General features: G+C 43.3%; 1 protein-coding gene across 1 annotated transcript in view; it reads left to right on the top strand.

Annotated features, from left to right (window-relative positions):
* The window catches only part of LOC149273569 (nesprin-2-like), a 95,206-nt gene that overhangs the window by 19,228 nt on the left and 60,176 nt on the right, over window positions 1-15,802 (top strand). Inside the window, exons 23-36 of the mRNA XM_089506142.1 lie at window positions 113-745; window positions 1,560-2,143; window positions 2,706-2,876; window positions 3,501-3,651; window positions 4,377-4,535; window positions 4,774-4,935; window positions 5,184-5,285; window positions 5,794-5,976; window positions 6,250-6,392; window positions 6,474-6,765; window positions 9,060-9,362; window positions 12,907-13,056; window positions 13,760-13,917; window positions 15,367-15,517. Coding sequence (XP_089362268.1) covers window positions 113-745; window positions 1,560-2,143; window positions 2,706-2,876; window positions 3,501-3,651; window positions 4,377-4,535; window positions 4,774-4,935; window positions 5,184-5,285; window positions 5,794-5,976; window positions 6,250-6,392; window positions 6,474-6,765; window positions 9,060-9,362; window positions 12,907-13,056; window positions 13,760-13,917; window positions 15,367-15,517 — 3,342 coding nt within the window. The remainder of the gene's footprint in view (window positions 1-112; window positions 746-1,559; window positions 2,144-2,705; window positions 2,877-3,500; window positions 3,652-4,376; window positions 4,536-4,773; window positions 4,936-5,183; window positions 5,286-5,793; window positions 5,977-6,249; window positions 6,393-6,473; window positions 6,766-9,059; window positions 9,363-12,906; window positions 13,057-13,759; window positions 13,918-15,366; window positions 15,518-15,802) is intronic.

The raw sequence follows: 15,802 nt of genomic DNA, 5'->3' as shown, positions 1-15,802 counted from the left end.
AGAATTGACAGAATTCTGAGTGCCAACGTCCTTACCAATGTTATTTTGTCTTCGTTAAACACGAATAGAGACATTTTGGTCTAACACCGGATTTGTTTTGTCGTTTTTGTAGGACTTTCAGTACTGCGTTGAAGATAAGATTCAACAGTGTGATCAACTGGAATCTCTTAACGAGGTCGTTGATCCATCAAGTCCAGTAGATTATCAGTCGGTTCAATCCGTCGTCCACCAGTACAAAACTCAATTGGAAGCCACAAGTGAAACCATGATGGAAAGAGAGAACGTTCTCAAAGCCCTGGAAAATTTCTTGTCTTCTCTTCAAACCACCAAGTCGTCCATCGAAGCTGCAGCCGCTGTTCAGGGGATGGACGACACAACGCTCCGCGAGAAGAAAAGAAGACTTGAAGCATTAGACAAGGAAGTATACCGTCTGCGGCAAGAGGCTCTAAAGCTTGACGTGTCCCTTCAAGCGGCAGAGATCTCTCTGGAAGATCCAGAAGTCGGAGGAGAAACATCTTGTGAGAAGTTGCTTTCCGGGTTCTCCAAAAACTTAGAAGAGGCCAGACAAAAAGTTGCGCAAGAACTCAGCGATTTGGAAACGAGAGAAGACGTTAGTCCGGAATCTCTTAATACGTCTTTGGATCCGCCGATACAGAACGAAACGGTTTCAGAACAGAAGACCGAGGGCCAGGAGACAGAGAAGTTCACATTACTGGAGATGGGCTCGGTGATACAGGAGATAAAGGTAGGTAACGTCTGGGTGAATTTGGGGTTACTGAAAACTGTAACGGCTACCATAATTTTCATTACTTGGTCGATTCCTCAACTGTAGGAATGGAGGGAGAGGTTGTCCCCGTGGTGTGTGTTACAAGTAATTATAAAATAAAAATATAAAACAAATAAAATAAAACCAAAAACCATTTAGAATGTTGAGTGTATTCTATTGAAATATATTAAACTGTTTGTTTGGACCATGAGCTCAGGGCCGGCCCGACAATGGAGCCGAGTGGGGCAACCGCTCCAGGCGGCACTTTTGAAGGGGCGGCACTTTGCCGCCCCAAGCCCTTTTTTTTTTTAAAGCGAAAGAGAGAGAAAGGTGAGTCTCCCTGTTCGGTCTCGGTGCCGGCTTGTAATGCTGAGTGCCGGAAGATTTCCGACAGGGAGACTCGCCGCAGGACTGCTGAAAGGTAAGTACAAGGGGGGGGGGGGTGGAGGGAGAGGAAGGGTAGATAATGGGGCGAGGGGCGGCAGGGACGGAGGGAGAGGAAGGGTAGATAAGGGGGGGGCGGCATTTTAAAATTCGCCCCAGGCGGCATTTTGCCTTGGGCCGGGCCTGCATGAGCTTCCTCAAGGTACCAAGAACTGATATGTTTTTGGGTTATTATTAACGGTAACATCGTAACTATTTAAGCTATATTTAACCCCTTAAGGACAATGGGTGGTCCCTAAACCCATTGAAAACAATGTATCATTAAGGGGTTAAAACACTTGCTGTGTTGACCATTGTTTTTTTTAACCTTTTCTTTTTTTTTTTTTAAATGTACCTTCATTTCTTGTAGGACGTTCGAAACTCCTATGAAGACGAGATCCATAAAGTCGACGGTCAGGGTTCTCCTGCGGAGATCGACGAAGACCTGAGCGTCGTGCAGCGATACAAAATCGAGCTAAAGGCAAACCACGAAACGATGAGAGAAAGAGAGAATGCCCTGAAAGCCTTGAAGGCATTTCTGTGTTCTCTCGAGGCGTTACGGTCGTCCGCTGAAGCAGAAGCTGTCGTCCCGGGGATGGAGAGAAGAACCGTGCTGGAGAAACAAAAGAAACTTGAAACATTGGAAAAGGAGGTTTACTCGTTACGAGAAGAAGCCGAGGAGCTGGACGTCTCCTTACAAACATCGGAAATCCTACTAGAAGATCCAGAAACTGCGACGGGGACCTCGTGCCAGCAACTGATTGGACGATTCTCCGGAAGACTAGAAAAGGCTCGCGAGGCGACCCTTCAGGAGCTGAGAACCCTGGATCGGAGAGAGAAGGTCTCGGCGCTGACCGCTCGGCTCAACAAATTTTGCAAACACATGCAGCACCTTCAGGACAAAACCGAGAAACTTGGCTTAAAGGATCCAACGATTCCTTCCATCCGGCAAAGGTACGCAGCGTTGGTTCTGTAGACTTAAGAAATATACTTTATTTCTTATACTTTTTTTATTTAATACTCTTAATTATCGATCCTTGCCTGATGTTCCCCAACTGTTGCCCTTTACCTAGAAGGCTGTCCCAAGCCCCGCTGTATTGAAGGCTTGTGTTAGCTAAGTTGGTGGGGCAATTGTGTTTAACGTATACCCTCTGACGCCAACAGATTGAAGCCACCCAACCCCAGTGGGGAAGAGCCCTCTAAGCCTTCTGCTACCATCTCCATGGCCACCATGGACTGCTCCACATAACTATTCTTCTTTCATCACCATACTTAAAGGTCCACCAAACTGTAACAATAATTATGTCTTCTTTTACTTGTTTCAATGCCCCCAATATTTTAGAGGGCAGTTACAGAGATCGAGGTGTATCTCAGTAGATATCTCGGTAGATACATTGTGTTCCCTACACCAATGAACTTAGTGGCGGCGATCCAAGGACAACACGTGAAGGACGTCGGCTCTTTCAGTGCTTAGCCGCTGTTCTGTTTGGAAATAATTTCTATCATCTTCTTTAAGAATGAAGAGTCTGGCTAAACTTGAAAAAGATCTTGATTCGTACTCTGGAGAAAAAGATTCGATTGTTGATGGCGCGGCCGAGCTTCTCGTCTCTACGCAACGAGAGGACTTTGAAGGTGTGGAGCGGTGCGAAGTATTGTGGGAAGATACAAGGCAGTGCATCATTTACAGGTAACGGACCGGAGAAATAAATAATTCTATAAATTCATTTCTTTTTTTTTTTTAGCAGAAGTTGGCTTAAAGAATCCTTTTCGTGGGAATCTAAAGCGATGCAATTGATTCTCACGGTAGGAGATTTTGTCCACCATAACGTCCAGGCTGGAGCTGAAAAGTATCCACGCGCAATTAAAACAATCGTTAAAAACAATAACACTTTATTATTATTATAATAAAGTAATAGAATAATAATATATGTTAATAATAAATTATTTTACAAAGTCTACAACAAGATTCTTGACCAACAGACCAATGTTCTATTTTTTTGCAACAGTCTTTGTACAAAACTTTTAGGAAATAAACATGACTTGGAGAAGCTCCTAACATCAGGGCCCGATTGGATCTGCGGTCCCTTTATTGTTGGGGAGACTCTTAATCAGGTCTTCCACAGATACAATGTATCACGTGGGGTCGCTGTTCTGCTCGTTGTGGATGAATCCGGTTTAATTCCGCGGCGGTTGAAAATGTTGGGGCGTCTTCTGAAATACTTTGCCTTTTGGGCCATGTCTGCTGTCCCCTTCATGTATTTTATAATTAAATCCATTTTCTACCCTGAAACCCTTCTTTGTCTTTGAATAGTAAGGAGGAGTGTGAGAAGGCTTTGGAGCTCCTGCGCAGGTTCCAGAGGTGCCGGACCGCGCTGACCTCTCTAATACAGAAAGGAGAAGATACAATATCGCTGCGGTCATCCTACATGGGCAAAGAAAACCTCCAAAAAACCATCGCCAAGGTATGGCTTTTTGCATTTTATTTATAACCACCAAGAGCCGGAGAGTAGATGTGAGAATTTTTGAACATTTTTAAATGTTTTTTTTAATTTGTTAATATGAATGTCCAAAAACATGATGGGACCCCAAATTGTTTGGATTCCGTTCTGTGCTTCCCCATCTCCGCTCCACTTTTCCTTCGCTTCTCCGCTTCTCCACTTTTCCTTCGCTTCTCCTTCTCCGCTGCTCCATCTTCGTCTCTGTTTGTCCTTCCCCGCTCCTCCATCTTCGACTCTCCACCTGAATACTTCTCTTTGGAGGGGGGGGGGACCAATGTTGGTGACCAACCACAACAATGGGGGGGGGGGGGGATTTAACATCTTCATAGAGGGTGTCTTATACAAAAGGAGGTGGAAAGCCTTTAATAAAAAAAGTTCATTTAATAAATGCTATATTTTATCACGCAGAATTGGAGATATATCCATTTTACGCATACGTTAGGTAATATAATTATTATCGTGTTTATTTTAGTTTCACATTGCTTTTTTAATGTCGGACACTAGAGGTCGCTGTTTCCTTAAATAAAATATCTGCCACTTGGGGTACTAATTCAATAAAAAAACCCCAAAAAATTCTTTTAAAAAAAATCTTTTGCTTAAAATTTCTTATATAATATTTCTTATATAATGCATAATAGATATTATGAATAATGTATATAATTTATAATGTATCTGCTTCTCCCCGGCAGGTGGAAGCCGTAAAGCAGGAGTTTAACGATCAGGTGGAAGACGTCGAGGAAGTAAACCGTATTTGTAAGAACCTGCAGTTCCACCTGAATAAGATGAAAAGTTTTGAAAGTCCGCCTTTCCAGAAGGAGGCCAACGCGATGGTGGATAAATGGCTGGATGTACGTTTCCCCCTCCCTGATCCCTTTATATCCCAAATCATCTTTCCAATAAACATCCGTGCCCAGTAGGTTCCTTTGTAGTAGCTGAGGGTTCCGGGTCAGAATGTCTATAGTATCAGGGGGATTGTCTATGGAGCAGGAGAAGTTGGGTTTACTCCACCAGTGGTGGCCGATAGGTCTTATCCCCGTACCGTCTCGTGTAGTACTCGCTAGATGACGCCCTGTTTCCATCATACAGATATGTGAAAAAATTGACATTTACGGGGAAAACCTAAAAACCGCCTTCCGTCTTTGGAACAAAACCCTCACCGTCTCGGAAGACATTGGGCGGTGGTGCGAGTTAAGGCTGAAGTTCTGCGAGGGCTCCGATCTCACCGTCGAGGACGCGTCGTCGTTACAGGTGAGTACATTACTGTGCAACTAAAAATTCCGCTAAAAGAACATCAAAGTTCCGTTTAGCTTTTTGAATTCTAAAACGTGGTTTGACGATCTATTACTTGAAAGCGGTCGCGATTTGATGATGTCATGTTAACGTTATTTATACAAAATGTGTAAATCAATTAAAATGATTATAATGAAGACATTTGCTGGCTGAGGTTTGTAGTCGCAGAAGGTAATTGCACTCGATCTTTGTTCCTCTTGTCTTAGAACGAGCTGGAAACTCAAAGGCAAAATCTGGAGGAAATGAGTAAAAAGACCGAGGAAATCCAAAAGATTCTACAAAGCAATGAACTCCCTCTGGAGTTACAGGTACGGATATTTCCGGGTCAGAAAAGCGGGATTTCAGGATGTTTCAAAGATGTGTCGTATACTTTTCACGCACAGCGCCCTATACCAGGGGCGTCCGACCTGCGGCCCTCCAGCTGCTGCAGGACTACATCTCCCATAATGCTCTTTCAGGGGCTGGCTGTGGAGGATGGGAGATGTAGTCCTGCAGCAGCTGGAGGGCCGCAGGTTGGACGCCCCTGCTCTATACCGTCACGCACAGTTTTATACTGTTTTTTGTAACAATTCCCATTTTGGCCACAAGGAGGCAGCGCTGCAGCGCGGATCGTTCTGACGCTCCGACAGACAGCTGCTGTGCGCATCCCTCGTTTAACCCATTCTTAGCCACTCGGCAAACACAAAAGAGTTACATTTAGCCACATTACTGCGGCCCCCAATAACTTTACATTACTTTGCATACAAGCACTTTCCGAGTTACTTTACCTATCCTTCGTCGGCTCATCGGAAGAGTTTATTTTTTTTTCTCTACCAGGTCATCAAAACATCACTTTTGAATAAAATAGACATGATTCGTGTGCTCGCTGCAAGAATCCCGGCACGTGCGGCGGCTGGGTCACGCCTGGGTGCAGACGCGGACTCGAGGGCTTCGCACGCGGAGCAAAACGGAGTGACCGCGATTAGCGCATCACGGCCCGACGATCTTACGGGAGTCAATGTAAGGAATATCTTAACCCTTTAAGCACCAGCGGGCCGAGAAATGCAGAGAAATCCCACCTCTCAATGAACCGTCATGCCCTTCATCATGCCATCCTTTTTTCTTTTCTCTCTCTTATTCCTCCTCCATATCCTTATACTTTCTTTGTTATGTTCCTTTCTTATCTCCACTAAGTTTTTTCCTTCTGTAAATTAAAACTTTGGAAAGTTTCGACTCCAGGACAGATTTCCCCTCCGTCTCTACTTCAATCTCTTCATTCTTCATTCTCCTCAGGGCATCAAGGTAGAGACACCAGAAGATGACTTCAGCATCAACCCTCTCACACAAGATGAGACAGTTGGCATGGACGTACAACATGAGAAGTTGGAGAAAATAAACCCAGAACATCCTAAAATTCCAGCGACTGGAAGCCAAAGGTATGTCTTCATGCTGTCTAAGACGTGCGCATGTCATACTTTGGTTACGTTTGACTAACCCATTTCCATTTCTGGATCCAGCAGAGGTGAAGAACAGACCAAGGATCAACTGGACGAGCTGGCCGAGTGTTTCCAACACCACCACCAACGGAGGCTGATGGAGCTGAGGAACCGGCAGGAGATCCTGAAGGCTAATCAGCAGCCTGGTTTACGGGGGACACTAAACCAACTGGAGAGTCTCCAAAAACTGGCCCAAGAAACCCAAGAAGCCGTAGATTCTTTGGAAGAGTTGAAACCAACAGATGGGGTTTCTGGAGGTGATCGGTGGTCAGAAATGAAGCTTCCATACGCTCTCTTCCTTAATCAACTTCAGGTACGGAACCATTGTCTGACCATTCTTCTTACAAAGATGGCGCCAGATGGCAGTACGCTGTATAAAGTAGTCAAGGGACAGTTCTGTCTCGCTCGTTGAGTTTGTAGAACCTCATCATTTACTTGCCTTTAGCTACTCAAGGATCATGGGAGGTCCAGACCAGTACAGCCATTGGCATCTGAATACCATGGGGCATAACCCGGTACAGCAACCGCCCATGACGGGGGTTCCATTTCAGCCCTCCAACAGGGCAGCACGCATTATTAGTAGGTCGAGCTGGCTAATTGTACCCCCACGAGCCTGTAGCAATACCCAATAAAGCGTTTGTATCCTTGATAAAGGATACAAAGTATTTGTTACCAGCATCAAATGTATCAACAGTCCAGAAAAAATCTAAACGCAAGAACATAATTGTGTGTATCAGCTTCTTTTTTTTTTTAACTAATCCCTAACTAATTAAGGTATTTTGAGTTGTGTTACATTGTATCAGCCTATAGCTCGTATTATGTGAAGCCGAAGGAGCCCGAGCGCGCGCAAGGGTAACAACGTTTCTTTAAGCACTTGATTTGGGAGACTGATGGAGTTGTCGGCGAGGGTCCCGGCCACGTCCCTGCCCTCCGTGTATCACACAGCCCTAATTTAAACCGTCTTTAACCCCTTAATGACAAAGCCCGTACATGTACGGGCTCAAAATGCATTGTTTTCAATGGGTTTAGGGACCGCCCACTGTCCTTAAGGGGTTAACAATGCGCAAGAGCTGTATAAAAGACTCCGTTAGCATCAGAGCGGCTCTTTATCCACCTCATTTTCCTCGGGCGCGGAGTCATTTTTCTCTATTTATTTCCAGGACACAATGCAGATACTAGAAAGACACCGGCTCTATGAAAGTCTCTCGGCCGCCCTGAACAGCAAAATGACAAGTTTTTCTGAAAAGCTGCTTAATTTTACCGGCTTATCTCGGGGAGCCGCAGAATCCGAGCGGAAAAGTCATGAATTACAGGTGCAATTGTCTGTGATAATCCATTTCTCTGTAGAACATTGCTCAATTAGGACGGCGCCTGGATAGATAACCTTTAAAATACACTTTATTCAGAGAGAAAATTGGCTTGGAACAGGGGTACTTCACGTTTATTTTTCTTTTCTTTTTTGGGGGGGGTCCAGACCAGCCCTTTGCTTGGAGGTTCAGACCGCGCAAACGGACAGAAAGATTTTAATAATCGTGTATTTTACGGATTTGTCCTGTTCTAAAGGAGCTCCTGTGTATTAAGGACACCCCCCCCCTGCATTATTATCCTCTTTGAAGCCAAGACCCCCTAATGCATTCACGAAACATATAGACAGCCTTATAGATATCAATGAATGTGTATTATATATATGTGTGTGTATATATATATGCTTTCTGCAGCTGATATAACCGTATAGGGTACATACAGTATGTGGATGCTACTAAACGGACATGGAGGGTCCTACAACCCCCCCAGCGCTGTATACAGTAATATAACCCCCAGCGCTGTATACAGTAATATAACCCCCAGCGCTGTATACAGTAGTATAACCCCCCAGCGCTGTATACAGTAATATAACCCCCAGCACTGTATACAGTAATATAACCCCCCCGCGCTGTATACAGTAATATAACCCCCCAGCGCTGTATACAGTAATATAACCCCCAGCGCTGTATACAGTAATATAACCCCCCAGCGCTGTATACAGTAATATAACCCCCAGCGCTGTATACAGTAATATAACCCCCAGCGCTGTATACAGTAATATAACCCCCCAGCGCTGTATACAGTAATATAACCCCCAGCGCTGTATACAGTAATATAACCCCAGCGCTGTATACAGTAATAACCCCCCAGCGCTGTATACAGTAATATAACCCCCCAGCGCTGTATACAGTAATATAACCCCCAGCGCTGTATACAGTAATATAACCCCCAGCGCTGTATACAGTAATATAACCCCCAGCGCTGTATACAGTAATATAACCCCCCAGCGCTGTATACAGTAATATAACCCCCAGCGCTGTATACATTAGATAGTTACAGCTATGTTTTAGGTAAGAGGTTGAGAAGGATATAATGTAAGATGTTGGATGACTGTATGATGATGTAATAATAATCCTGACCATTTTCTCTTTGGTCATCATGGCTGCTGTGAGTTCTGTATATCGGCGAAAATACCGTCATAGCCAATGGATGGTTCTAGCGTTATTGACTTTGATGTCCAGTAGGAACCAGGGTTCTAGATCTGAGAATGTTAAGATGAACTTATTTCTCTTTCCTCTGAAGGAACTGCGCGAGGATCTTGAGAACCTGGAGAAAAGTATCGCGGAAATATCAGAGGTAAAGCAGGAATCACCCGCCCCAGAGACCTCGGGCGTCGAGGAGGCGTTGGGAGCATATCGAGACCAGATCAGAGGCTTTACGGAAGAGCTCCGCCGTCTGAAAGAGGAGAGGGAACCTTCTCCCGAGAAACGGAGGATAAAGAAAGCTAAAAAGACAAAGAAAATGGCTCCAGAACCAGAGGGTCACCCGGTGCGAGAGGAGATCGTCACAGACAAAAAAGCCTCCAAGGGGCGAAAAAAGAAAAAAGTACGTAAACGATGGCAATACCAGAAATTCCCGTCCATACACGTTAAAAGAGAAGAGGGAATTCTGTATACGATGCTCGGCGCTGATCTAAGAATTTACAGAAAAACAACATTTTCAGAGAGCTTTGCTACAAAACATTACATTTTTTGTTTTGCTTTTGAGACCCAATAGTCTCCCAAAAATTTTTTTTTTTAATATTTTCTTTTTTTTAACTTTTTTTAATTTTAATTTATATATGCTTTTTAATATTTTTTAAAAATTTTTTATATATATATATATTTTTTTTTTTAATTAGTATTTTTATTTATTTTTTTCGCACAAAGTTTACACATTCTTTACAAACTTTACATTTGTTTACATTTCTTTTTTTTACAAAAGAATGGTCCAAGGAATTTATTTTTTTTATATCATCGATGAAGCGATTCAGTGATTTGTATTTAATTTCTGATTTTTTTTTTTATATTTTGCTTGCAAAAAAATACACGCAAAACAGGTTGACCTTAGTCTTTTGCACTTTCATAGAGAGCTAAAGCGATGAATGCCGTATTTATGAAAACACATTAGGTTTACGTCAACACCTTCGCTATTGTATAGAGTTTCACTCCCCGTCACATGTTAATTTAGCCCCCAAACCTTTTATTGTGTGCCGTACATGTTCCGTACAAGTTAAGTAAACACAATCCTTTACAAACTTCCTGCTCTGCCAGAAGTACGGTGTTTTGTGTTTTTTTTTGTTTTTTTTTAAAGTTTACTTTTATGAGATTTTTATATATATATATATATTTTTTTTATATATATATATTTTTTTAACAGCTGATCGCTGAGCCTTGCGTGGAAGAGAAGAAAGGAACAGACATTCAACCGGCGACAGAAAACATTGAGCCTTCATACCGAGAGCAAGCAACGGATCAGAAAGCGCTGGTAAATACAATTAGATGTTATTGTTTATCATTGTTTATCACTTATTGTGTTGCCTAAAAACATAACTTAAATAGTCTTAAGTGATGATTTAAGAACGAGGCAGCGGCTGAGGGTCGGGTTAGTGCGAGTGACGGTGCGATTGAAGAATTTGTGTTTGGTTAGCAAATCTTATACGAAGGGATCCTTAGAATGTCCTTATCGACATGCAGGGGCCGCGTCTGCCGAGAAGGAGAACTTTTAGTCCGAAGAGACATTTAACGGCCATCTTGAAATGCAGATTAAAATTCCCCCCCCTCCCTTTGTTTTGTTTTTTGCCTACATTTGTCTCAAAATTAGCACCAGGGAAATGCGATTGGCTGAATGTAAAGAATTGACATTACTTTTCAGTTTTAATTAATATATATATAGGGGTACAGAAGACTATAGAGACGTAAAGGTTTAGCCATCGGGGAACTATGGGTCAACTAATATTCATTTAAACCTGCGCAGCCTGTACCCTTCTGCCCGAGGTGTTATTAAGTATTATTTTTCTAAAATGTATCCAGGTGGCTTAATGGTTCTATTATTGGCAACAATGAATCAGGCGCAGGATGTGATTGTAACCCTTACCCCGTTCTGAATAAAACGCCTAAAATAACTGCAATGCAGAGAAATTAAAAAGAACAGCCTACTTCTCACATAAAAAGTCTACATTTTCTGATTTTCCTCTTAGAAAAGGGACAAAGCTAACGCTTGTTACGTAAAAAAAAATCATTATCACATTTTAAAAAATACTGACGCCAAGTAAAATGTCTGTCTGTCTCAGCTGTTTTCATGGAAAACAAGGAAATTTCTGTCTGTAACATAATTACAAAAAGGGTTTTCTAGCCATTAATTAGCCTTTTAAACATAAACTTGGATCAGCGAACACAACGTGCCATTGGAACACAGGAGTGATGGGAGTGATAAAGGGCCATTGGAACACAGGAGTGATGGGAGTGATAAAGGGCCATTGGAACACAGGAGTGATGGGAGTGATAAAAGGGCCATTGGAACACAGGAGTGATGGGAGTGATAAAGGGCCATTGGAACACAGGAGTGATGGGAGGGATAAAGTGTCATTGGAACACAGGAGTGATGGGAGTGATAAAGGGCCATTGGAACACAGGAGTGATGGGAGTGATAAAGGGCCATTGGAACACAGGAGTGATGGGAGTGATAAAGGGCCATTGGAACACAGGAGTGATGGGAGTGATAAAGGGCCATTGGAACACAGGAGTGATGGGAGTGATAAAGGGCCATTGGAACACATGAGTGATGGGAGTGATAAAAGGGCCATTGGAACACAGGAGTGATGGGAGTGATAAAGGGCCATTGGAACACAGGAGTGATGGGAGTGATAAAGGGCCATTGGAACACAGGAGTGATGGGAGTGATAAAGGGCCATTGGAACACAGGAGTGATGGGAGGGATAAAGGGCCATTGGAACACAGGAGTGATGGGAGTGATAAAGGGCCATTGGAACACAGGAGTGATGGGAGCGATAAAGGGCCATTGGAACACAGGAGTGATGGGAGGGATAAAGGGCCATTGGAACACAGGAGTGATGGGAGGGATAAAGGGCCATTGGAACACAGGAGTGATGGGAGTGATAAAGGGCCATTGGAACACAGGAGTCATGGGAGTGATAAAGGGCCATTGGAACACAGGAGTGATGGGAGTGATAAAGGGCCATTGGAACACAGGAGTGATGGGAGGGATAAAGGGCCATTGGAACACAGGAGTGATGGGAGTGATAAAGGGCCATTGGAATACAGGAGTGATGGGAGGGATAAAGGGCCATTGGAACACAGGAGTGATGGGAGGGATAAAGGGTCATTGGAACACAGGAGTGATGGGAGTGATAAAGGGCCATTGGAACACAGGAGTGATGGGAGTGATAAAGGGCCATTGGAACACAGGAGTGATGGGAGCGATAAAGGGCCATTGGAACACAGGAGTGATGGGAGGGATAAAGGGCCATTGGAACACAGGAGTGATGGGAGGGATAAAGGGCCATTGGAACACAGGAGTGATGGGAGTGATAAAGGGCCATTGGAACACAGGAGTCATGGGAGTGATAAAGGGCCATTGGAACACAGGAGTGATGGGAGTGATAAAGGGCCATTGGAACACAGGAGTGATGGGAGGGATAAAGGGCCATTGGAACACAGGAGTGATGGGAGTGATAAAGGGCCATTGGAATACAGGAGTGATGGGAGGGATAAAGGGCCATTGGAACACAGGAGTGATGGGAGGGATAAAGGGTCATTGGAACACAGGAGTGATGGGAGTGATAAAGGGCCTCTGTACGCCTATAAAGAGATTACATTAAAAATCAGCCGTTTCCAGCTACAATAGTTATTTACAACATTAACCCCGTCTGTGCTGGATTTCTGATCCATTTCATGTTATTTTAATGGACAAAATGTGCTTTTCTTTAAAAAAAGAAAACAGGAAATTTCTAAATGACCCCAAACTTTTGAGCCACCGTGCAGGCATCTGGAAAAGGGACTTTTGTGTCACATATTATTGTATAGGGGATGTGATTGAGCGCAGAGTTTTGAACTTATGTGAAAGGTAAATGGCTGCATTTTATTCGCAGGCGTTGTCCGAGGTCCCAGGCGCTAACTGGACCCCGGGTAATATCCAGGATCTTCAGGAATGGGTCAAAGACTCGAGGACGCGGTTAGAAACCTTCAAGAACGCGCCGTGTGATGAACACGAGTTACTTGAAAAAAAAAAAATTATCCAGGTACTACACCAACTAATGGGGTATCATCATCGTCATTAGATACCCCAGGGGCATTAAACCCAAAGAAAGCCAGGCAGGTACGGGGAAAACCTGCTTATTGGTATAAAAAATCTAAATATCACAGCACACAGCAGCCACTTGCACTCATGAAGTGGGCCTTAAGATCTATATGATTATTCCGCCCCATTAAGTTGTATCTCCCCCTATCGTTAAGTTGCTGATTACTGTTGATTGGTTCAGGCAGCCTTTGTCAGAATGGGAGAGGAGAAGAGAGAGAACAGAATATAATAGATAACAATGGCTTTTTTCTTCTAAAAAGGACACTTTTGGTCAACACCATTAAAAATGCGCCGGGCGCAGACCCGCTTTAGGGGTCCGGTAATTTCAGAAGGGAAGATCATACCGATAAAAGACCTTGATAACTGAGGCATATAACCCATTTTTACCTACATTTTGAATTGAAGTAAAATACAATAATAATTTCTCATTTTCAAAAATCTTCTATTTTTTAATAATACAAAAAAGACCCCCCCCCCCCAAAAAAAGGCAATTTCCTTCTTTCCTCTCTTGTAGAAAGAAAAAAAAAAAAAAAAAAAAGACTCTTCCCGGTGTCCGAGGACAATTATGTAAATGACATTTTTTTTATTCTCGCTCTCCGCTCGAGTGTCTATTATTTTTGTGTTAATGTTACTTAATCTGCCAGGGTTTGTACGCCGAAACGGCTCAAAAGAAAATTGATCTGGACGTGACAGACGGTAAAAGAGAAACCGTCGGACAGGAACCATTAGAGAGAACCACCCAACGAGAAGAGGCCATCGGTCAACTCAAGACCCTTCTTGGAGACCGCGGCGGGTACGGCAGGTAAGACAGGGTCGCCGTTACTTGGTAAACGTCTTAAACGCACCGCGTGTAACTTATGCTAAAATACATCTTTTGAACGTTTTTTTTTCCTGTACAAATCTCAAAAAAACCATTATCCGGATAATGAAAATGGATCATTTCTTGACGTTCGGCGACAGAATGCAGCCACCTGCGGGGAGACAATTTCCTTCTCGAAAGATTTTGAGACTTTTTCTTTTTTTTCTCTCTTACTTTATTTGTTGGATGATTGGACTAAAACTTCAAGCAGCCGAGGATAGTCCTGCATTCAGATTCACCCATTTTTAGTCCCGCATGGCGTCTCTTTAAAGCTTGGATTAAAAAAAATGGAGTTTGGTGTCTCCAATATTCCATTTTTTTTTTTTTTGTATCGTGATTTGTGAAGATTAACAAAATCTCTTTTTGGGTGAAGTTTTCACAATTTGAGGTCACGTTGATGCTCTGGGATTTGGGCGATTGGTGTAAAGGTTGTGTAGGCTTCCTTGAACATCCCAGAGCATCAACGTGACCTCAAATTGTGACAACTTCACCCAAAAAGAGATTTTGTTAATCATCTAGGACTTGATGGAGAAGCCGCACGATAACTACCACTGGTCTACTAGCAGGTTCTCACACGTCAAGTTGGTTCTGGTGGTCATCGGAATTATCTTCTATGAAAAGATACTTATTGTGGCACCTAGATGGTTCCAGTGGTCAACAGAATAACCTCCTAACACAAAGAGGTGGCACCTACACATACCGGTCACCGGTCACGCCTTCTGCTAAATTTTGAATTGAAACGACATTCCATTGTTATAAATGTTCAAAAAAATTCCAAATTATTCCAGGATTCCTTGATTTTTAAACACCTTCTAGGACGGGATAGAGATGTCGTACAAAACCCGCCACTGGTCTACCAGCATCTTCTCACAACTCAAACGGGTTCTGGTGGTCAACCGAATTATGCGGCGCCTACCAACGCTGGCTACACTTTCAGCCACATTTGGGATTTGAAATGAAACACGGTTATCAGAAACAGGCCAAGCATTCCAAAATGTTCCAGGCTTCCTTCATGTTTAATCATCTCTTTAGGACTGGATAGAGATGTTGTAGAATACCCACCACTGGTCCACCAGCGTCTTCTCATGACTCACGCTGGATCCGCCGGTTACATTCCGGCTAAATTATGAATTGCGATGCAATCCTGAAATATTTTAAAAACATCCAAAATGCCCCTAGCCTTGTTCATTTTCAGGATCTCAAAAAGACCCAAGAAGTATCTTCTTCTCTGCAACGGCCGTGACTCGTGTTCCGACCTCGGTCAAAATCGGTTACATTATGAGAAGCCACCGAAAACGAGACATAACCATCGATAAATAACATGTATTCATTTTGGATCCGTGCTTTTGTTTCATCGCCTGAAATGATATTGATTTCGTATCCACTTACCAGGCAGCTGGAGATGTCATTAAACGATTTGGCATTTTGTGACCGAGAGTTCCATCGGGTCTCGCGTCTCCTATCAGCGGTTGAAGGAAAAGTGTGTGGCAGCGAGACGCTTTTAGACAGCGCGGCGAAAGCTGACATTTTGAGAGAGGTTCAGGTAAGAATTCATGTTATAAGATTATCGTCCGCCGTCCGTTTATTCCAACGCGCCTCTGTAATGCATGATTATTAGCCGGTATTAGGAAGCCGACCATTGAAGTTGACCTTTTATATTTTGCAATTCACTTTTTAACCCCTTAATGACAAAGCCCATACACGTACGGGCTCAAAATCCATTGTTTCCAATGGGTTTAGGCACCGCCCGTTGTCCTTAAGGGGTTAAAAAAAAAATCATTTTGAGGTTTGTTGGTGATCTAAACAGATTCTATCCACATGCACATCG

The sequence above is a fragment of the Sceloporus occidentalis genome, unplaced genomic scaffold, assembly GCF_023333645.1.
Source record: "Sceloporus occidentalis isolate IW3139 unplaced genomic scaffold, rSceOcc1.0.p SCAF_366, whole genome shotgun sequence".
Classification (NCBI taxonomy): domain Eukaryota; kingdom Metazoa; phylum Chordata; class Lepidosauria; order Squamata; family Phrynosomatidae; genus Sceloporus; species Sceloporus occidentalis.
This window is presented reverse-complemented; position numbering and strand designations above follow the sequence as displayed.